Below are 23,285 nucleotides of genomic sequence, written 5' to 3'. Positions count from 1 at the left end.
TCTCGGGGTAGAATTATTCGGTCATATGGTAGCTCTACACTTACTCTTTTGAGGAACTGTCAAACTTTTCCAGGGCAGGTGCCCCCTTTTCCATTCCCACCAGCGGTGTATGTGGGTGCCAGTTTCTCCATGTCCTCACCAACACTTGTCATCATCTGTCTTTCTGATTACAGTCACCCTGGTAGGTGTGAAGTGAATCTCACTGTGATTTTCATTTACACTCCCTGGATGGCTAATGATGCTGAGCATCTGTTCGCATGCTGGCTGGCTGTGTACCTTCTTTGGAGAAATGGAAAAAGGACAGTTTTTTCAAACAGTGGTTTCTGGGAAAACTGGGTATCTGCATGCACAAGAATGACGTTGGACCTTTGTCTTACACTATACACAAAAATAAAATAGATCAAAGCTCTAATAGAAAAGCTAAAAATATAAAACTCTTAGAAGAAAACATAGAGGAAATCTTCGTGATATTGGATTTGCCAGTTATTTCTTGGATATCGTTGGATGCTGAAAGCATAGGCAACAAATAAACTGGACTTCATCAAAATTAAAAATGTTTGTGCATCAAAGGACGCTATAAAAAATGTGACAAGACACCCACAGAATGAAAGAAATTATTTGTAAACCATATATTTGAAAATGGATTAATAGAAGATATAAAGAATTTCTCGGAGGCTGAGGTGAGAGGATCATTTAAGTCCAGGAGTTCCAGACCAGCCTGGTCAATATAGTGAGACCCTATCTCTGCACAAAATAAAATGATTAGCCAGGCATGGTGGTGCATGCCTGTAGTCCCAGCTACTAGGGAGGCTGAGGTGGGAGGATTGCTTGAGCCCAGGAGGTCGAGGCTGCTGTGAGCCTTGACTATGCCACTGACTCCAACCTGGGTGACAGGGGGAGACCTTGTCTCAAAAAAAACAAAAAACAGAAATAAGCAAAGAGCAACCTTGAGGACATTATGCTAAGAGAAATAAGTCAGTCACAAAAAGGTAAATACTATATGATTCCAGATATAGAAATCTCTAGAGTAGTCAGATTCACAAAGACAGCAGAACTGTGGTTGGCAAGGGGTGGAGGTAAGGAGCTGGAAGAAATAGCGAGTTGTGGAATAGGTATAGAGTATCCATTTTTGCAAGATGAAGAATTCTGGAGATCGGTGAATGTACTTAACATGACTGGACTATACATGTGAAAGACGGTAAATTTTGGCCAGGCGCAGTGGCTCATACCTGTAAATGTCAGCACTCTGGGAGGCTGAGGCGGGTGGATCACCTGAGGTCAGGAGTTCGAGACCAGCCTGGCCAACCTTTACTAAAAATACAAAAATTAGCCAGGCATGGTGGCACATGCCTGTAGTCCCAGCTACTTGGGAGGCTGAGGCAGGAGAATCACTTGAACCAGGGAGTCAGAGGTTGCAGTGAGCCAAGACTGTGCCACTGCACTCCAGCCTGGCGACAGAGCGAGACTCCATCTCAAAGAAACAAAAACATTTGAGGCCAGGAGTTTGAGACCAGTCCAGGGTAGTCTCAACAAAAACAACAACAACAAAAAACAAAACAAACAAAAAAACAAGCTGTGTGTGGTGGCACGAGCCTGTAGTCCTGGCTACTCAGGAAACAGGAGGATGGCTTGAGCCCAGAAGTTTGAGGCCGCAATGAGCTATGCTCATGCCTGTAAATAGCCACTGCACTCCAGCCTGGGCAACTCTTTCATACTCTCAGTTATGTTTTATTGATCTACATAGCTATACTTCTGCCAGTACTACACTCTCTTGATTACTGTAGCTTTGCAGTAAATTTTAACACTGAGAAGTGGCCAGGCGTGGCGGCTCATACCAGTAATCCCAGCACTTTGGGAGGGCAGATAACCTGAGGTCAGGAGTTCGAGACCAGCCTAGCCAACATGGTGAAACCCCGTCTCTACTAAAAATACAAAAATTAGCCAGGCATGGTGGCACATGCCTGTAATCCCAGCTACTTGGGAGGCTGAGGCAGGAGAATCACTTGAACCTAGGAGGCAGAGGTTGCAGTGAGCCAAGATTGCGCCACTGCACTCCAGCCTGAGCAACAGAGCAAGACTCTGTCTCAAAACAAACAAACAAAAAAACTCACTGAGAAATGAGTTCATTAACTCTATCCTTTTTTTCCCCAACATTGTTTTTGCTATTCTTGATTCCTTGTATTTGCATATGAGCTTCAGCTTGTGAATTTGTGCAAAGAAGCCATCTGAGATTTTGATAGAAATGACATTGAATTTGTACATCAATTTGGGGATTATTATCATCTTAACAATATTGTCTTTTTTTTTTTTTTTTTTTTTTTGAGACAGAGTCTCGCTCTGTCGCCCAGGCTGGAGTGCAGTGGCCGGATCTCAGCTCATTGCAACCTCCGCCTCCCGGGTTCACGCCATTCTCCTGCCTCAGCCTCCCAAGTAGCTGGGACTACAGATGCCCGCCACCTTGCCCAGCTAGTTTTTTGTATTTTTTAGTAGAGACAGGGTTTCACCGTGTTAGCCAGGATGGTCTCGATCTCCTGACCTCGTGATCCGCCCATCTCGGCCTCCCAAAGTGCTGGGATTACAGGCTTGAGCCACCGCACCCGGCAACAATATTGTCTTTTAATCCACAAATATGGGATGTCTTTCCATTTATTTAGGTTTTAATTTCTTTCAACATTTTATAGTTTTCAGAGTACAAGTTTTGTAGCTGTTACATTTATTACTAAGTATTTCATTGTGTCGATGCTATTGTAAATGAAGTTCTTTCCTTAATTTTATTTTTGAACTGTTTATTGTGTATAGAAATATATATTTTTTAATCTTGATCTTGTACCCTCCTGGCTCACTTCTGTAATCTCTATGTTTAACACAGAGGGCAAGCACTTTTGAAGAGTCACCCTGGCTAACGCATGGCAAACAGGCTGGAAGCAGGGCAAGATTAGAGGCCTGGCTGCCAGCTGGCAGGTGGCTGGTGCTGTCATCTAGATGAGGGTGGCTGCCTGGGCAGTAGCAGTGGGGACAGAAGCGGGTGGACTTTAACCACAGGACGAGGCGGCGGTGGGGAGAGGGAAGCATCCAGGATAAGGGCCAGGTGGGTGTCTGTTTTTTTTGGTTTTTTTTTTGAGGCGGAGTCTCGCTCTGTCGCCCAGGCTGGAGTGCAGTGGCCGGATCTCAGCTCACTGCAAGCTCCGCCTCCCAGGTTTATGCCATTCTCCTGCCTCAGCCTCCCGCGTAGCTGGGACTACAGGCGCCCGCCACCTCGCCCGGTTAGTGTTTTGTATTTTTTAGTAGAGACGGGGGTTTCACCGTGTTAGCCAGGATGGTCTCGATCTTCTGACCTCGTGATCCGCCCATCTCGGCCTCCCAAAGTGCTGGGATTACAGGCGTGAGCCACCGCACCTGGCCTATACTTTCAAAATGGAATGACCACGCCTCTCCCTGATCCTGGTTAAAAAAAAAAAAAAAAAACAGGCCGGGTGCGGTGGCTTAAGCCTGTAATCCCAGCACTTTGGGAGGCCGAGATGGGCGGATCACGAGGTCAGAAGATCGAGACCATCCTGGCTAACACGGTGAAACCCCCGTCTCTACTAAAAAATACAAAACACTAACCGGGCGAGGTGGCGGGCGCCTGTAGTCCCAGCTACGTGGGAGGCTGAGGCAGGAGAATGGCGTAAATCTGGGAGGCGGAGCTTGCAGTGAGCTGAGATCCGGCCACTGCACTCCAGCCTGGACGACAGAGCGAGACTCCATCTCAAAAAAAAAAAAAAAAAAAAAAGAAGGGAAAAAAGAGAAAGTATGGCTTTTGATGTCCCTTTAAAACAGCCCAGGAGGGCGCGGTGGTTCACACCTGTAATCCCAGCGCCCTGAGGCAGGTGGATCGCTTGAGGTGAGAGTTTGAGACCACCCTGGCCAACACGGTGAAACCCCATCTCTACTAAAAATACAAAAAAATAGCTGGGCATGGTGGCAGGTGCCTGCAATCCCAGCTACCTGGGAGGCTGAGGCAGGAGAATGGCGTGAACATGGGACGCGGGGGTTGCAGTGAGCTGAGATTGTGCCACTGCACTCCAGCCTGGGTGACAAAGCGAGACTCTGTCTCAAAAAAAAAAAAAAAAAAAAAAAAAAAAAAGGGACCAGCCCAGGAGGCAGCAGAATGAGCCATGAGGATCTCAGGACAGGGTTAGGCTGAAATAAACTCCTGGGTGTCAGGAAGCCAGAGTGGGAGAGACTGGGCAGGGCCAGAGCTGGGACAGAGCCCAGGACCCGGCACTAAAGGGTGGACACGAGCTGACCATGGCCACGCAGCTGGAGAGCCTGGAAAACCACAGGAAGTTGAATTTGGTCGATGGAGCGTATGAGGGGTGGTGGCAGGCATCTCAACAGGGGAAGACTGTCCCACTGTGTTAAAAGCTGCTAAAGTCAAGGAAGACAATAGTCAAGCCCCCAGAGGTTGTGAGTCACTCTAGCCAGACTGTGGCAGGGTTGAAACCAGCCCGCAGTGCGCCAGGGTGTCTGGAAGGTGAAGCAGTGGACCCCAGACAGCTCTGAAGGGGGACGGGGGCCTGCAGCTGTTTTTTTGTTGTTGTTGTTGTTGTTAGCTGCTTTTTGTTAAAGGAAAAACTTGAACAAGCTTGATTGCTTGATAGAAGGGGCCAGGTGACATGGAAAGGGGGAAGATGCAGAGTGAGGGGACTGATGGACAGCGAGATGGCTGCAAAGGTAGAAGGAAGCAGGGAGCGGGAAGGGAGGAGACGCGGTGCCGCCGCTCAGCCGTGCCCCATGGCTTCGCCCCGTGGCTTGCTTCCCTCCCCAGGACTGTTCTCCCGTATGGAACAGCCAGACTTACTCCTCATTTCATCTGCGGCCCTGCCCCTACCAGCATGTGCTGAATGATGTTCAGCCTCAGGCGGCGGGGGCCAACTGGAACCAGGGCTCTGAGTGACGGAGACGCAGTTATGTCTAAGGACATACACTAGAATGGCTGATGCAGGGCGCAAGCTCGATTCCTGCGGACGTGTGTTAATGAGCAGCTTCCTCATTTCTGCAGAGGTCAGCGTTCCTTTGGCAAACTGGGAAGGAGCAGTTTAAGGTGCAGCTCCCAAGTGGGTCACACCGACCCCCCAACATCCAGTTCCCAACTGCTGAGCGTGCTTCTCTTCGTGGGGGTGGGCAGGCCAGTGCCAAGGGGCTCAGGACGGATTCTCAGAAACGCCCCACCATGTGGGTGGCTTACAGGAGGGCAAAGCTGATGCCAGCCAGGAAGGAAGTCTGCGCTTTCTTTCCTCAGGGTGAGTACTTACCCAGCCTCCTTGTAACTTAGCCTGAGGGAGTCTATAGCTACCGATCTGCCCACCTGACAGATTCCTGGTGAAGGGCAGGCCACCCAAGGGCAGCTGTGATGAGGAGCCCGCGTAGGGGCAGGGAGGGTCTACCCAGGGTCCTGGGGCCCGGGAGCGGTAGGCTGTTCTCAGAAACACATGTTGGGGCCAATATCTGCTCCAGACTTAGCCTGCACTGCCTGTTTTATCAGAACAACCAGAAAGCCCCCGGCCTCGCGATGATCAGGACCCAGTTATTTCTCTGACTTCAAAACAGTTTGCTTATCAGACTAGAGTTGTTGACTGTTATGTTTTTCCAGCAGTGGCAGCTGCCAATCAGAATGGACCAGCCGGAGATGACCAATGACATGACAAGACTCCTGCACAATGGGAAGAAATGAGATGCTGCAGCCGACAAGGGCGGCCAACCTGGGAGGCATCTGGCTCCCCTGACAATACCCGCCTACCACCAAGCTGGCTTCCAGACTTCCTGGGACAGAACTGTTCCTCCCAGGACGCTGGTGTAGGTTCAAGTCCAGTCAGTATTTACCAAGCAACTGCGATGCCCAGGCCTGTTCCAGTGCTGCAGACAGTAAGTGCTTGTGGGTGCTTATATTCAGAGTAAGTCAATACACCAGCTTGGCACGACCTGCATCTTTGGGGCCAGCAGAGCAGGTTGGTCTCCTCGGCCTCACACTGGAGCTCCTGGCTAGCTGGTGTCTGTGCAGTCAGGGTCCTAGTGATGGGAAGCTCAGCAAACAGAGGAAGCAGAGGGGATGTTCTGAAATGACCTTGAAACGACCTATCGCCCTCTTGAGGTGGTCTTGCTGGATGAAGTCCAGCCCGCCACAGGCACTGAAGGGCTCTCATTTGCTAAGCCCTTGCTTTGTGCCAGGTGGCTCTTCCTCTGCTGACACTGATCAAAGGAGGGTGCAAGGCACAACTACTGAAGCCGGGGTCAGATTCGCGGGCATGGGCTTTCCTAACGCCAAACCCACGGGCGCCGAGGCTTCTCAAGCCCCTCCTCAGTCAGCCCCTGAATTTCTAACTGGCAAAGCTCCACGCGAGCGGTAGGGGAAGAAGGAGCCAGAGAGACCTGAACAGCAAGGGGGCTCCACGTTGGATGGTTCAGGGGAGCAGCAGGACAGCTAGGCCCCTGCTAGCACCTGCCTGCCGTCTCTTACCTGGTCCCCACTGCAGTGCCCCCTGGCAGGACAGAGCCGCTGACTTCTGTCCCACAAGAGCTGTGTGCAAGGTGGGCCCTTGTCTGTGTCGCCAGCTGGAGACTGACCCAAGACTCGGGAACAAAACCGGGTTGGATCTGTTCTCAGTGTGGTCCCGATCTGCCATGTTGGCACCAGCCGGGAGTGTGTTAGCAATGCTGAGTCTCAGGCGCCCCAGGAACCCTATCAGGGATTCAGGTGCTCGCTAAGTTTGAGGACCACTAGATTAGATGATCAGCAAGGTCCTTCCCGAGTCTTTCTCAGCTGTCCCCTTCCCGAGTTGCCTTGGCATCTCTCATCCTGGGTTCTGAATCCTGGGCTCTCCACTCTCAGGATACCCCATGCCTCCTGCTGGTGCTTGGCGGAAACAGCTGTGGGTGGGGCATGGCCACTAACTGGGAAACCTTGGCCACGGACAGGGATTCTCTCTCCTCTTCATTCTGAAGTTCTATCATCTGGTGAACTGAGGTTCATGCTCAAATTTTTTTTTTTTTTTTTTTGAGATGGAGTCTCACTGTCGCCCGGGCTGGAGTGCAGTGGTAGGATCTTGGTTCACTGCAACCTCCACCTCCAGGGTTCAAGCAATTCTCCTGCCTCAGCCTCCCGAGTAGCTGGGACTACAGGCGCGCGCCACCACGCCTGGCTAATTTTTGTAGTTTTTAGTACAGACAGGGTTTTGCCATATTGCTCAGGCTGATCTTGAACTCTTGACCTCAGGTGATCGCCTGCCTCGGCCTCCCAAAGTGTTGGGATTCCAGGCGTGAGCCACTGCACCTGGCCCACGCTCACATTTTTATAAGCACAATGGCAGTAACCAACACAGTCACTTCTCTGAGGCCTTCCTGTGCCAGGCACTGGGCCAAGTCCTTGACTTAATCCTTATTATCCCAACAAGGTTGGAGTCAGCAGGCCTGGGTTCTTGTCTCAGCTCCGACACTTAATAGCTGGGGGAAAAAGGGGAAGGATGTGGGTGGGCAGCGGCAGAACCTTCTTTAGGCCCATTTTTGAAGTTTTGAAGGCAGGGCTTTGGAGGGATGAATCACAAATCAGTATGCTGCGTGAAAGCAGCCAGACACGAAAGAGGGCACCCGGCGTAGTTTCATTCACATGAAGTTCTAGACGAGGCAAATGAGACTATGGTGGGATCAGAGCCGGGGCTGTGGTAGTTTCAGAAAGGGGGCAGTTGGGACCGGGAAGGGGCAAAAGGGGCTGCATGGGGTGACGGGCATGCTCCATCTTGATTGTGGTGGAGGCCACAGGACTGTACATGCATCTGTCAAAATGCAACAAACTCTACATTTAAAAAGGATGGATTCTGGCCAGGTGCAGTGGCTCACGCCTGTAATCCCAGCACTTTGGGAGGCCAAGGCAGGCAGATCACCTAAGGTCAGGAGTTTGAGACCAGCCTCAACATGGAGAAACCCCGTCTCTACTAAAAATACAAAATGAACCAGACATGGTGGTGCATGCCTGTAATCCCAGCTACTCAGGAGGCTGAGGCAGGAGAATTGCTTGAACCTGGGAGGCGGAGGTTGCGGTGAGCTGAGATCACGCCATTGCACTCCAGCCTGGGCAACAAGAGCAAAACTCCGTCTAAAAAAAAAAAAAAAAGGATTCTACTGCAGGTAAAATAGGCCTCAATTTAAAACATTCTTAGTAAAATATGGGCTTTGGAACTGAATGACTTCTAAAAATGCTTTGAGTCTAAAATCCTGGATTTCTCTGCTTCCAAATGGGGTAACCCAGAGTTATTGCTGATGCAGGAGGAGGTGCGCTTGCGCCTGTCACGGTGCGGGCTCTGCGCCAGGCCCGTCATCTCCCCTCAAATGGCAGCAGTGCCCTGACACTGGTTCACAAGGCATCACCTGCCTCCAGCATAAGCAGGACATCAGTAACCCACAACCGGTTTTCAGGCATCTGGGTCTTCATTGTGCTGCCACAGATCTGCTAAGATGCCTGGAACTTCTCTAGTAGGTGTCACTATTGTCAGTAGGAACTGGTGGGAGGCAGTTAACTAATTTAATGAACAAAAATCACAAAAAAAAAAAAAAAAAAAAAAAAAATTATGAGAGGAAGGTGGAGGAGAGAAAGCACCAGGAGCTGGCGACTCCCTGGATCTCATACACACACGGTTCTGCCAGATAATCTTTATTTTACACATTTTGCAACACGGCAAGAGAATTCACCCCGTACGTCACCCTGATTGGATCCCCCACCCATTATACATTATATGTTTACATAAATACTCTTCAATGATTAGTGTTTTAAAAAAAAAAAATACTGAAAACTCCTTCTGCATCCCAATCTCTAACCAGGAAAGCAAATGCTATTTACAGACCTGCAAGCCCTCCCTCAAACGAAACTATTTCTGGATTAAATATGTCTGACTTCTTTTGAGGTCACATGACTAGGCAAATGCAATTTACGATCTGCAAAAGCTGTTTGAAGAGTCAAAGCCCCCGTGTGGACACAACTTCTGGACCCTGTTAACAGTTAATCTTATGTGCTCCAAAGGCTGACCTTCTGGAGGCTCACTGCCTCATCTGGCTGCCCCCTCCAAAATCCAAAACCCTGCCTCAAAATAAGCTGCCCTCTGGGTGAGTTCGCTGTTCTGTTTCATTCTGACCATTCTGACTCTGCCCAGAACGCCGTCCCACCTGCAGACGCCCTGCTGCCAGAACCCCAACAGGTCCCTGAGGCAGCGAGGCCAAGCCATGCCCACTCACTCCCGCACCATCTCAGTGTGCTCCCTCACACGGGGCCTGAGATGTGCGGGGCCCATGGCCTGGCAGTGAGCCATCTAAAAGCATTATCTATTTTTCAAGCATAAACCACGCAGAGAGGCTCAGATGCATCGCTGGGCTACAGAAGTGGCCTCTGGGGAATGTGGAGTATGTTCAGCCTGCCGACCAATAACTACCTTCCAGGTGGTGACAAGTATTAGCGTCCACTCAGGTAGATGCCTTTTAAAGACGCCCTGCCAGAAACACCCTAGGGAAAACTGGAGTGAAGAGCGGGTCTTTCAGAACATTTGGTACGTTCTGGATGAATACCTTTTTGATATACCAAGAGGTATCAAGTCCAAGTCTAACTTCTGTAGCGGGGAAGTCATTAACTTGCTGAATCCTAAAGGGAAGAATCAAGCCGCAGGCCAGAGGCACCCTGGACTTAGCTTACGGTGAGTCTTGCAAGGCCAGGGGCGGGTCAGAGAAAAGCAGAGGGGTGAAGCGTGGAGTGTGGAAGCAGGGGTGCGGGAATGGGCTAGGATCTGTTTCCTTTGAAGTACAGCAGCTTGGCAGCATGAAGCATGAGTTGTTCCGCTGTTCTACTGGGTGTATGGAGCTGGGCCAACAACCTCAGCAGACTACCTAATGTTCTAAGAGCCTTCCTTGAAGAAAATGCTTCAGGACGGGGGAGGAGGCCAGAATGCAACTGCAACTCCAACAGGCATCGCTATGCTCTTCCTTGGTCTGTGAGGACTGGGTGCCTGGAGTAGACTGTTGTAAGTACCAAAACAAGACACCCATTTTAGTGTGGAGGAAGACCATCCTGTATGACCCAAAGCAGTGATATATGGCACGAGTAGGCACGCTCTTGAGAAAATTCTCCTTCGCTTAGAAAAATGCATCTTTCACACAGCTGCTGGGAGAAAATGCTGCAATGCACCAAAGCCTTTAGCCCGTGCCCAGAATGAGCCTACGTGGGATCAATAGGCACGGGGAGAAAGAGGGCAGAGAAGGGAAGAAGAGGGAGGAGGAGGGATGGAAGAGAAGGAGGAAGTGGAGGAGGGAGGAGGAGGGGGAGGAAGAGGGCAAGGGGGAGGGGGAAGGGCGAGGGCAGAGGAGGAGGGAAGAGGGAGGGAGGCTGTGGGACCAGAGACAGCAGAGACGGTGACGAGGTCATCATGCAGGAGGAAATCTCACCCACACGAAGTGGACTTACGGGGCCGTGTGCTGCCTTGGTAGGCTGGACATGTCAGGGGCGGGGAAACCCTGGATATTTCACTCTAAAGTGGTTTCTTTAAAGAAAACTCAACTGACTCAGGCCATGAGCATCTTTTACACTGAAGCAAGCATCTCCTCACAAGTGCTTCCTACGATTCACCAGAGTCATATTCAACATCATCAAATGCGGTGCTCCTTACACTTTAAAGCACTGAGGGGCCGAGAAATGGGCTGCTAAGTCCTCAGCCACTGTTAGGAGCCAGGATTTAGAGATCAATGACTATTCCTATTGTCCAAGAAATAATTTTCTAGCAAAACATACACATTTTATTAAATTTCACAGCCAGCAGCACTTTCAGTCCACCACAGATTTCTCAAAGGAAACATGGATCTTTTGTATAGGCAGAAACAGTGAGGAGTACCAAGCGACGCTGTAAATACCACCAATGGCTCTGCTATGTGCATCCGATATTTTCTGCCCGATCCCTGAAATACTGCAAGGGCTTAACCGTTCAAACACCACGTGACAACGAACCTAGTGGAGTGTGAAACTCAGGCTGCAGGAGGGTGGCTTGTCAGCTGGTGAAGCCACTTGGCTTTGGATGCCATCGGTCATCTTTACGCAAGAGCAGAGATGAACGGTGGGTTATAGCTATGACGTGAAGGAGAAAGAGAAGACACGCTCACAGAACAGGATGGAGAGCTTCAATAATTTCTTAAAAGCTTGGAACCACCACCTGCTTTCTCAATCTCGGGCTGGGGTTTTGACTTTTCTTGATCTGACTTGAAGCCTTTTACCAGTTACAATACAGACATGGCCAGATGACCGCCTTGTTAGGAAGGCTGTGGCCATCTTTGTTTCTGAACAGTCTTATCTCATCTGTCCACGGCTGCTCTGGAAGGGTCAGGACCAGCACTGCAGACACTTGGCCATGCCGTGAGTGAGCCCAGACGTACGCGTGGAATCTGAACACTCAACACTGGCGTTCCCGTGCCAGTCTGACAGCTGCGGCTCCAGCGATTGTCCACACACATGCCTGCCTCTCTCTAGCTCCTTCCCTCCCTGGCTTCCTTGCTTGCAAAACCCAGCATGTGAAATGAGGACACCTCCACGGAGACCCTTCCGAGCAGGGAGGTTTCATCACACCTTTCGTTCTTGCCAAGGAGTCTGTCGCCTCATCCACAACATCTGCTTGCGGGAGAAACAGCAAATGTGTCCCCCTGAGGGAAGGACTAAGGAGGGCTTTGGTAGTCACAGATTGAGACACATTTCTGCAAAAACTGGTATTGTGTTTCTGCACAGGAAAACAAAGTGTTAAAAATATTCCCATCCTCCCCCCAACTCCCTTCTGTCACACAGTCCCGAGTGAATTTTACAAAGGTCCAGGAGTGAATTCTTAGGGCGCATTCACCCTTCTCCTGAAGATGGGAGACACACGGATGCTCGCCTAAAATATCTGCCGAGAGGTGAGCAGCTGTGGCCTGGGAAGGCGCTTGCTCTTCCTCCACATGAGCCAGAAGGCAGGTCGCACTTTCAGAGCACCGTACAGAACCCAGATGGCGAATCAAAGTGCAGAAAAAGAACACCCGCTTCCTCGTTAGTCATTTAGGAAGATAAAATGGCACGGGACAGGGAAAACAACCATGTTCTGAATGGAGACTTTTTCGGGTTCCCAAACCTGGGCTAGTGAGTGTGATCCCACATCCTGTGGTTTCTGCCTGACCCTTCTAAGCCAGAGGTGAGAAAACAACCCCCAGAGACCACGACTATCACCCCCGGGAGGTCCCTGATCCCCTGCAGGGGTGGCTCTCTGACAAGCCCCAGGCAGGGGTGGGCTCCAGCTTTTGGAAGCAGCCCCACCTAGCTGGCCCCCAAGCATTAAGAAGCTTTCCTGATGGGGCCATGGTTTGGTCTCCTTTTAAGTCCTCAGTCACAATGGACTTTCTGAGCTTGTCCCACTATTCAGATGATTTTCTGAGTTGCAATACTGCTCACTTTAGGTGGCTACCTGTGTTCACTGCCAAGCTCTGCAAGTGTGGAAGGGAACTTAATCACTGAGTTTCTGTGAAAGATTTCGCCATCCTAAAATCCCTGAGAGTGAAACTGTTGAATCGTGCTCACTTTCTTCACATACATACTCTTGGACTATGGGGACCAAGTCTGTTGAATTCATCTATTTAGAAATCCTACTAGCCTACAGGAAAAGCTTTTTAATGGGGATGATTTGCTTGGACTTAAGTATTTGCTTAAAGACTACCTATTCTGCCCCCAGCTGCTCCTTAAAGAAAACTCCTTTCCATTTCCCCCAAAATTCTGATCACACACCACAAAGCCACGAACATGAAGGGAAGCCAAGACGGTGCTGCTCTGGGCTGTCAGGGAGTGGATGTCCAGGGAATGCCACAGGCTAATGCTTTTTGAACTTAAAAATACATTTCTTTCCATCCATCAGGCAACATCTCAATCAGAAAACCACCTCCCACCACCTGGGCTGTGCCACAGGGCATGACCCTGACAGTGACATCACAGCCTTCTTTTCCTGTTGGAAAGAAGACCACTGGGCCGCAGGAGCTGCTGTCCTGGTCACTCTAAGCATCCGGAATAAGGGTCTGGGGCAATGCTGAGGGCAGGAATCCTGGGGCAGATGCTACATCCTCAACTGGGTTTTGACTTTGCTTTCCAAAGTCACCTGTTTTCATTCATTTTTGTCTCCTGAACAGGCAACGGCACTCTCCCCGCCCCTCTTCGTTAGTCCGGGGTCCTCAGTAGACATTTCCTAAAGCCTCAGACAGATACCTCGCACCCTCCTTCCCCCTCCACCAGCCGTCCTTGCTACACTGCCCCACACGTGGGGTCACAACTGCATACCCCTTAGAGCTCCCAAATGAAGAAGAAAAAAATAAACCTAAATAAAAAATGAATTCTTCCTTTCCTCTTCCTCTCCTCCTCTCTGTGCCCGCCCTCCCATTCCCGCCTGAAGGAGGATCCAGCTGCCTTGAACCAGCCACAGATCGTTTCCATAAAAGAGAGTACAAAGTCAGGTTTCCGCAGCACTGTGCTCCAGCCATGTGCCCTGGTGTCACTGTCGGAGGTGCCAATAGTTCACTGGAGGAGCTGCTCCTGCTCTCCAATAGGACTATGAATAAGTTAACAGTTTCCTTGGACAGTGCCATCCTCAGGGTCGGCTCTGTCACACGGCACCTTCCCACTCGCCCTGGGGCTCCACGGAGCCGTTGGTCACCTTCTTGACTTTCTTCATACTTTCCATCACCCCAGATGTTGTCACACTGAACAAGGAAAGAAGAAACAATTAGGAACATCTCAGAGTCTCTTAGTAAAAGGCCATGTCTGCCACAGCACGGTGGTTAGGACTGATGATGGGCGTTGGTTTTCGAAACAGGCGAATCTAAGTTTGATTCCTGGCCCATTCCTTACTAGCTGTGTAACCTTGGCCAAGTCACTTGACCTCTCTGTGCTTAATTCTCACTTTTCAGAACTGTCATGAGGAAAAATGAGATTCTCCAGAGTGCCTAATCAATAAACACCAGCTATCATTATTACAATCGTCATGAATCTTTTTGTCACAGCCTGCGGAATTTTTGTAGTGCATAGATAGGTGACAGTGATGGTTATGAGACTGAAATCTGAATCGTAATGGACATTCAGAAAAGAAAGCTAATTAGCCAACCAGACATTTTTAATAACCAGTCATAATGGATCATTTCTGAGCCAGGGGACAGAACACAGGTTTAGAGGAACCTTCCAGGATCAAAGATTCTTTGGCCGCTACGGACAGAGAACTGGCTGCTTTCTGCAGGCGGGGGCTGGGCCATGTGGCTGTGCCTCAGTGCGTGGCCTCTGCCTCCACTCTGTGAGCTCCCGGGGCTCTGTCTATTGGAGGCCTGGTTCTGAGGAGGCCCCATGGAGCCATTCGTTGAATTCGAGAATTAAAAATGGAAGATCGCTGGTCTCATGGGGCATGAGGAGCTGAGCAAGGCAGTCCTTTCCATTAGAAGGAATCGCATGCACAGGCCCCACCATCTCAAGAGGATAATCTCTTGCCTCACAGAAGGTCAGCTGGTCTATGAGGGAAGTGGGCGGCTCTGTGAGTAGCGGGAGAACTAGGCAGAGATACTGGGTGTCAAAAGCCACTTGGTCCAGCATCTTCCCTGCACACTAGGAAACAGTGAAGATTTATGCTGCCCCATTGTGGACCAAAAGAAATTTCCTCATCAGTAAAATAAATTCAATCAATCAACTCAACAGACAATCTTTCCAAGGACCCATCCCATCCCTCTGCCAACTACCTCACCCCTTCCCCTACAAATGGTGACACAGTGGTGACACAGTGGCTGTGTATGTGACCCATCTAGAGTGCATGCAGCTGGACCTCATGGTAAATAAATGTTTGTATGGGGTAAGGGGAGAAAACTTCCCCTCTTCTTTGTCTCTTCATTCTTTGCCATCATGGTGCTACCATGCCCAGGCTCACTCCCAGCCCGGACCTTTCTCCAACAAGTCCTTTAGACTCACAGGTTATTTGTACTTATGGCAAAGTTGGGACAAGGTATATGGCCAGATCCCATAGATGATATAAGTGAGTCTAAAAGCATCCCCTAAGACGAAAATGCCTCAGCTGAAGCCGCCCAGCGTCACTTCCTGCCAGCTGGCTTGCGTCTCAGGCCTGGCCTCTTTAGGAAGACACCTGCCCCAGGGGGGATCCATGTGCACAGGGCTGCTCCTGAAGGGACCTTCTTTAGACAGGGACACAGGAGGTAGGGCCTCTGCATGAGCCAGAGAAGCCCCTGTCCCGAGCCACACAGCAGCCCCTGTGCCTCTCCACAGCGACTGAGGCTACAAAGAAATGCGACCCCATGTCTTCCAGAAACATTCCAGTAATCACACAGCTGTCCTATGGTTACTGCATCTTGTTAAAAAACGACAAGGAGTTCAATGCACGTTGACTCTAAGAGGCAAAGCGCATTCACTGTGACCTGGGTATGGGCCTGACAGCAGACTTGGGAAAAACATTTTCTCCGTCTCTTTCTCTAAGAAAATACTCCTTTCCACATGGTGGGCCAAGAGAGAAAACAACTTTTACTCTTCAAGACAGGCCTCATGCTAGGTCACAGAGGAAAAAGAAATGGACTTATTGCTCTCAGCGGGCCCACAGCCCAGGAGAAGAGATGGTCTTCCACAGCAACACTGCAAAGCCACTTCCAGCAGAGACGGGAGTGCTGGGAACCGGGTTCGGTGATGGCTCCGGCTGAGAAGAATCCCCTCTGCTGGGGAACCGGGGAAGCCAGGAAGCCTGTCATGAGACGTGGAGGAGCTGGGTGGGAGGAAGTCAGAGGAGTTTCCAAGAAGAAGAAATAGGCAAAAAGCATGAAGGAAAAACCCAGGACATTTCCTGGGGCAGTCAGAGAGTGCTAAGTACTCACAGGGTATATATATATTGATTTTAGTTTTTGAGATGAAGTCTCGCTCTGTCACCCAGGCTGGAGTGCAGTGGCACCATCTCGACTCACTGCAACCTCCGTCTCCTGGGTTCAAGTGATTCTTGTGCCTCAACCTCCCAAGTAGCTGGGATTACAGGTACATGCCACTATGCCCAGCTAATTTTTCTATTTTTGGTAGAGATGAGGTTTCACCATGTTGGCCAGGCTGGTCTCAAACTCCTGACCTCAGGTGATCCACCTGCCTCGGTCTCCCAAAGTGCTGGGATTACAGGCTTGAGCCACTGCACCCAGCCTACAGTATATATATTTAATACCTCCAGTCAGTCTGCGAAGGAGAGAGGCAGGGAGAGAGCCAGGGGCGGACACAGGATGGCAGGGCTGTCCAGGGCCAGTCTGCCTGGTCACCCAAGGATGGCCCTGATTCTTACTCCAGCGGTTCTCAGTTCTGCCTCCTGCTCAGGCTGCCCTAGGGAGTGAGAAAAGCACAAATCCTGAGCACAAGGATGTGAGAATCAGTGTCTCCAGGGGTGTAGCCAGGAAACTGGCACTGCAAAAACACTCTACAGGTGATTCTAGAGCCTGGGAGAACAGACAGGAAGGGCCGGGCACACATGTATTCCCAGGGCAGCTCATGCCTGCATTCCCAGCACGTTGGGCAGTGGAGACAGGAGGATCGCTTAAGCCCAGGAATTTGAGACCAGCCTGGGCAACATGGCAAAACCCTATCTCTACAAAAAAATACAAAAACATTAGCTGGGCATGGTGGCGTTCATCTGTGGTCCCAGCTAAGGAGGCTGAGGTGAAAGGACTGCCTAAGCCCAGGGAGGTCTAGGCTGCAGTGAGCCGTGATAGTGCCACTGCACTCCAGCCTGGGTGACAGAGTGAGACCCTGTCTCCAGGGGAATAAAAGAATGGACAGGAAGGGGAGAGGATCGGGAGTGAAGAGGTCAGCCACCACAAAGCCCAGGCACAGAGAAAGAGGCAGGGTGGGGCTATGGGTGAGAGGCACAAAGTGAGGCCTACAGGACGCTCCGCACGGGCTGAGCAGGAGGGAGGTGTTTCAGCCATGGCTATGGGAGACTGGGCAGATGTCCGTGTCACCAAGGCCTGTAGGGAACGCTTGGGAGGGGCCAGCTTGGTGTGACGCAGTAAGAGTGTGGCTTCAAGTCCGAGGCGACGCGGAGCAGGAGGACGGGGACCTGGCATTCAGGAGGGGCCGGGGGCAGTGGGGGGTAGCAGAGGCAACCCTGGGCTTGGGGGAGTCCTGGGAGAAGAGGGAAAATGGGAGCAAGGCCGTGTGGGAGTGCGGGAGGTTGTCACAGGCAGGGCGGGTGACAGGGAGCTTCAGTGTGTGGCCAGGACTGGGAGTGGCAGAAGTGAACTCAAGGGGAGGAAGAAACCTGATGGCAGATGCCCAGGGTGGGGTGGGCGCTACATCCTGTTCTCCCAGCAAACCTCCGGGAGGCTGAAGGGACACCTGGGGCCCCCACGGCGTGAGGAAACCTGGCTAGCCCCCCGCAGACAGGGCGCCCGCAACGCTCCTGGCAGCTCAGGCTCTGCAGCAGTGAGAAGAGAGAGCTGGGTCCGGTGAACACCCAAAAGCCTCGCTGGCAGGAACACGCCGCGGTGGGGCTTCAGCGGCATCACAGGCACCTCGCTAGGTGTCCTAATTTTGGTGCCAACACTTAAAGGGCCGAACAGCTGAAGGGCCAACATCCGAGCAGCAATCTACACCGCAGATAAGCGTTCTTTCCTTGACATTTAAACAGTAACCCCCTTTCCTCACAAAGCCCCAAGTCTCTGTAGTTGCCACCAAAGTGCCGAATGAGACACAGGTTCCTTCTGCCACACAAGACTGCAATCGAATGTGGCTTGGGTCTAAGTGGTCCATGGATACATCCATTTCTTTCTTTCTTTTTTTTTCTTTTTTGAGATGGAGTTTCACTCTCATCGCCCAGGCTCTAGTGCAGTGGCGAGATCTCAGCTCACTGCAACTTCTGCCTTCTGATTTCAAGAGATTCTCCTGCCTCAGCCTCCCAAGTAGCTGGGATTACAGGCGCCTACCACCAAGCCCAGTTAATTTTTGTATTTTTAGTGCAGATGGGGTTTCACCATGTTGGCCAGGGTGCACTCCTGACCTCGTGATCTGCCTGCCTCAGCCTCCTAAAGTGCTGGGATTACAGGCTGAGTCACCACACCCAGCTGATACATCTATTTCTATAAAAAGTGTTTTCTGGGCTGGAAATGCGGGGAGACCTGGTGAAGAGACAATTCTATTAGTCTCCAGTTCCCATTTCCACGTTCGTTTTCTGCCCACATGAAAGAATGCAGGGAGTGGTAAAAGGTGAACAGCAGCCATGAATGAGGACAGCGCTCTGGAATGGGAACCCCAGGGAGAAAACCTCCTGGCCCAGAAACCCACACCAAACACTTCTTTCCACTCTCACTCCTCAAGATGACAGAAGTAGTTCAGATTATTAAGGAGACCCACAGCCTAGGAGGCAGCTACCAAGTCTGATAATTGAAACTGCACCCAATACTTTTTAACTTGCTGATTATTTACCGATAACTTCTTGTGCCAAAATTGGTAGGCCTAAAGAGAGACGGTCAAAGAAACAGACGGGGAAACAGAGAGAAAGTCAGTGTTACTTTGGACAGTGCCCTCATTCCCAGGCCCAGAGAGAGAAGCTGTGTCAGGCCTGGTGGGGTAATGGCTGCACAGAGAGCAGCCGCGTGGGCCGCACTGTCAGAGAGAAAACAAGCACCAAAACAAAATTTTCAAAAAACTGTTGCTATGAAACAAAAATACCTTCATAATGCATCCAGACTCCAAGATGTAATGGCTGAGGGAAAGGATGTGGGAAGCGGGAAGCCCCCATTACCACTGTAGAGTACAATGCAGTAAAGGAGACGATGCCGTGACCCAGCCACTCTCACCCAAAGACCCCGTGTTATGGGGCTGGACGAAGCTAAAGCCTCCCAGCAGGGGAATGATAAACACACCATGTTTTAGGTTATTTCCTGATGCTGCTGGTTACCAGCCTGACACATGTGTGCCTCTTCAACCAACAGACGCTTGCTCAGACCCTGCTACTTCTAGGAAAGGCACAGCTGATGGTCCTCCTGCACTCCACTCCACTGTTTAGAAGGAGGAGTTTCTTCCTCTGCATGGGAGATGCTGTTTGGAGCCCACTGGCAGGACCTGCCTTCCTTTACTGTTGCCGTGGAGCTGAGCACAGAGAGCTGTCTCATGCTGCCTGACCCGCTGACAGCCAAGCAGAGCCTAGCATGGGCCGAGTCTCAGCCTCTGAACCGGGAAGAATTCAAAGACTGCCAGGGCTGGGGGCAGAACACTTAATACCAGTGAACCAAGAAGGGAAAACTCTGCCTTAGGCTAATCATCAAACACAGCAATTGACCTGGCTTATCAAATTTCAGAGCTAACAAGCAAATATGCTTAATCACTATTCATTTTTCTAGACAATGATCGCCCTTTCCCAGAAAATAGGACCCTAGAGTCACTCACTCTGTGACTCAGAAAAGCCCCTATTAGTGCTCAGATATAGGTCAAATCATTGTGCTGTGCAAAGCCGCGTAGTTATCTGACGATAGAGGATGTCTGAGGATCATTAGCAGACTTAAGAGATGACTCAGAAGATCCCATTTTCAGACATAAGCGCCTGATGGCGGGCCTGACAGAAAGTGGGCTCCTTATTCTCCCTCGTGAACTGGCCATGGATATTCCTAAGTTCTTGCCACTGAGTTCTTGAAAGCAGGCTCCAATGATGCTTAGTGGAATGGCAAGTTCCATCTTCCCTGACAAGACCCAGCAAGGCTTGGCAGATACTGTACTTCAAACCAAATCAGACAGCCTGTCCGTTTCCAGTGTCCATTCCTTCTGCTAAAAATAGAGGAACCACCCCTGGAGCCACGAAATGCTGAGAGCAGCTGGCCCGATTCACACTGTGCTGCTTTGAGTTAGGCAAAGGGGTCAGGGCTAAGGAAGAGGGAAGAAAGATTTCTTACACAGACTCCATTTCCAAGTCATCTTCTTCCTGAGAGAGTTGTAGGTAGGGGTTATCCGAAGCTGGACGGAATTTATACCCCGTTAGAACAAAGAAGACCAGTGTGGCCGTTTCGTCCAGGAGCTGCAAGTTTAAAAACCACCCCAAAATAAAGAGATTAGCAAAACTGTTCTTCAGAAAGCAGCGCAACTCAACGAACTGACATATCCCCCACAACCCACCACTTGCTGGTTCTTCACTCAAATGCCACTTCCTGCTAAAGGGCATTTTCCTTAGACTTGCCGAGGCCTAAACGAGGAGCGTCCTACCCAGGGATGACCTTTCAGAGGCCACGCTCTGCTCTGCTTTAACCAGTCTTCGTGGGGAGCTTTTAAGAGCTCCTTACACACCCACTTCCTCCTACAGCGCCTACAGCACAAAGTGAGTTATTCAAGAAAAAAGTCATTTGGTGGCTACTCTAGTAAACTGGTTCTAGTTTATTGCAAAGATACTTTATTACCGAAATAATAAAATGGGCAAAGAAGAAGGGCAGTCTTGATTTCTAACTACTCTAAGCCCTGTAACTAAAGGAAAAGACCACATCTCATCTAAGTTGTAATTATTCAGGGCAAATCTTTCTCTGCCTTAGGCTTTTCTCTTCAGACTTTTAAGACTGAAAACTAAAATCAAGATTGCAATTATTTTCAGATTCCTCATGGAATCCAGCAGCATTTCTGGACAAACAGATCATCTCAATTATAGGCCAGAAGAGATGGAAGGAGGCTGGGCATGGTGGCTCCCACCTGTAATCCCAGAACACTGGGAGGCCGAGGTGGGCGGATCACTTGAGATCAGGAGTTTGAGACCAGCCTGGCCAACATGGTGAAGCCCCATCTCTACTAAAAAAACAAAAATTAACCGGGCATGGTGGTTCATCCCTATAATCCCAGCTACTCGGGAGGCTGAGGCAGGAGAATCGCTTGAACCCGGGAGGTGGAGGTTGCAGTGAGCTGAGATCACACCACTGCACTCCAGCCTGGGCAACAGAGACCCTGTCTCAAAAACTAAAAAAAACAATTTTTTAATTAACAAAAAGAAGAGATGGAAGGTCTTCGTGGTCATTCCCAGACAAATTAGTAACAACTGTTAAGTTACACTTCAAGACTTTATCCTCAGGCATAAATTCTCTGGCATTCCACCCTGTGAGCAGCATACCTGGTAGAGCCACTTCCACTGGAATGGAACAGCGAGTTTGAGGAGAAATGCAATGATCCTAGTGAAGTATATGTAACACACAATCTGTATGAGGAGGAAAGAAACAGGAAATCAAATCAACAGGAAAATCAGGACACCACTTTAACAATTTGCTTTCACAAATGAACTAGGAAACAGAAAACAGAATCACTCAAAGAAAAGTATGTGACACTTACAGTGTGAATTAATACATGCAGTGGAGAGACACGGCTACTCTGCCAGTTACACTTGAATGTCTTCACTCTCCAGGTGACCAAGATATTGCTAACAGCCACACCCACGGGGAGCACAGGACACTTCAGTAGGGCTGTTCTTAACCCTTCCTCACCCTATCCACAGACAGAAGCCCTTGATTTCAATCTCCACAGGCTGTATTGCTTATTCTCAGGCTTTGAGGAATATTTACCAGTAGTGAGAGAAAAATAAAACCACATAGGGAAATTACTGGCTTCTGTCCTCTTCTCTGGCAGATGCTGCAAGCATTCAAGGTCCACACTCACAGAAGTACAAATACTACCAAGTTCTCTAGCAAGACAGGATGCCTTAATTTCTCCCTGCGGTGACAAGGACTCAATGTGCTGGCCACCAGAGCATGGCCTGTGCACGGGGACTAAGCTCAGCTGGCCAAGGACCACTCATTATCACTGCACGCAACAAGAGAGGTTCTGTGATGACATGTGCCTGTTTGGTGGATGATATAAAATCCATGGGAAAGAAAAAATAAAAGAAAGAAAGAAAAAAAAATCCACCCTAAGTGGAGTGTCTGCTCTTGCATCTCTCTCTACCACTGAAGTCTGATGTTTGCTTGAGCAAAGGAACTGTCCGAAGTGACAATGCCAAACTCACAGATGAAAGACTTAGCAATGTTCTTTCAAGACTCAGGAAGCAAACTAACTCTGGGAGGCATGCATCTTATACAGTCTAAGAAATTATGATCCTAACAATTCCTAGCAAGCTCTTTTGGTGCTAGCTGATAGAACTTTTCATGTCCATCAGAGTCCTGTTTTTAGGTTTTAAAAAAACTGTCTTATTTTTTTCTTCTTAAGGAAAATTTATTACCACAACATGTAACTAGTTTTCTGCAGGGAAATCTGAAAGAAGAGAGAGGTAGATACTCCAATAATTTTTTTTTTGAGACGAAGTCTCGCTCTGTTGCCCAGGCTGGAGTGCAGTGGCACTCTATCTCATCTCACTGCAATCTCTGCCTCCCAGGTTCAAGCAATTCTCCTGCCTCAGCCTCCCAAGTAGCTGGGACTACAGGCATGCACCAGCATGTCCAGCTAATTTTTTTTTTTTTTTTTTTGTATTTTTAGTAGAGATGGAGTTTCACCATGTTGGACAGGCATGAGCCACCCCGCCCAGCTAATTTTGTTTTTATTTTTTATTTTTAGTAGAGACGGGGTTTCACCATGTTGCCAGGATGGTCTCGATCTCCTGACCTTGTGATCCGCCCACGTCGGTCTCCCAAAGTGCTGGGATTATAGGCGTGAGCCATCGCACCCGGCTGATACTCCAATAATTTTTTAAATGAATAAAACAAAAATGGCTGCAGAAGAACATGATAGTGCGATCCCAGTTTTCTAAATGAGTAAAAATAGTGGTCGGGATTGCACCACTGCACTCCAGCCTGGGCGACACAGTGAGACTCCATCTTAAAAATAAAATATAAAAAAAAATTTAAAAAATGTAACTCAGATATTTAATTTCCTATTTTAAAAGACACAACTAGATTTTATAAAATGAAAGCCAGGCGTGGTGGCGTGCACCTGCAGTCCCAGCTACTCAGGTGACTAAGGTGGGAGGATCTTTTTGAGCCCAGGAGTTGGAGTCCATCTTAAGGCAGCATAGAGAGACCCAGTCTTTAAAAAAAAAAAAAAAATCAAAAAAGCAAGTCACACTGGCCAGGTGCAGTGACTCACGCTGTAATCCTCGCACTCTGGGAGACCGAGGCAGGTGGATCACCTGAGGTCAGGAGTTCGAGACTAGCCTGGCCAACTTGGTGAAACCCCGTCTCTACTAAAAATACAAAAATAAGCTGGGTGTAATGGCAGGTGCCCATAATCCCAGCTACTCGGGAAAGCTGAG

At 49.7% G+C, this 23,285-nt stretch overlaps 1 protein-coding gene and 1 pseudogene across 3 annotated transcripts in view; one reads left to right on the top strand and one right to left on the bottom strand.

The window, feature by feature from the left end:
* Positions 1 to 6,231: 6,231 nt before the first annotated feature.
* On the top strand, positions 6,232 to 9,333 carry LOC105464099 (uncharacterized; annotated as a pseudogene).
* Positions 8,671 to 23,285, bottom strand: part of LOC105464030 (G protein-coupled receptor 107) — an 83,232-nt gene continuing 68,617 nt past the window's right edge. For all 3 annotated transcript variants that reach the window (XM_071078432.1, XM_011711645.3, XM_011711646.3), the window contains 3 exons: positions 21,162 to 21,245; positions 19,969 to 20,090; positions 8,671 to 13,770 (listed from right to left, as the gene is read on the bottom strand). In XM_071078432.1, coding sequence (XP_070934533.1) covers positions 13,674 to 13,770; positions 19,969 to 20,090; positions 21,162 to 21,245 — 303 coding nt within the window. In that variant the 3' untranslated portion in view covers positions 8,671 to 13,673. The remainder of the gene's footprint in view (positions 13,771 to 19,968; positions 20,091 to 21,161; positions 21,246 to 23,285) is intronic.

This window comes from Macaca nemestrina, chromosome 14, assembly GCF_043159975.1.
Source record: "Macaca nemestrina isolate mMacNem1 chromosome 14, mMacNem.hap1, whole genome shotgun sequence".
Lineage (NCBI taxonomy): Eukaryota > Metazoa > Chordata > Mammalia > Primates > Cercopithecidae > Macaca > Macaca nemestrina.
The sequence above is the reverse complement of the archived record's forward strand: the minus strand, read 5'-3'. Positions and strand labels throughout refer to the sequence as shown.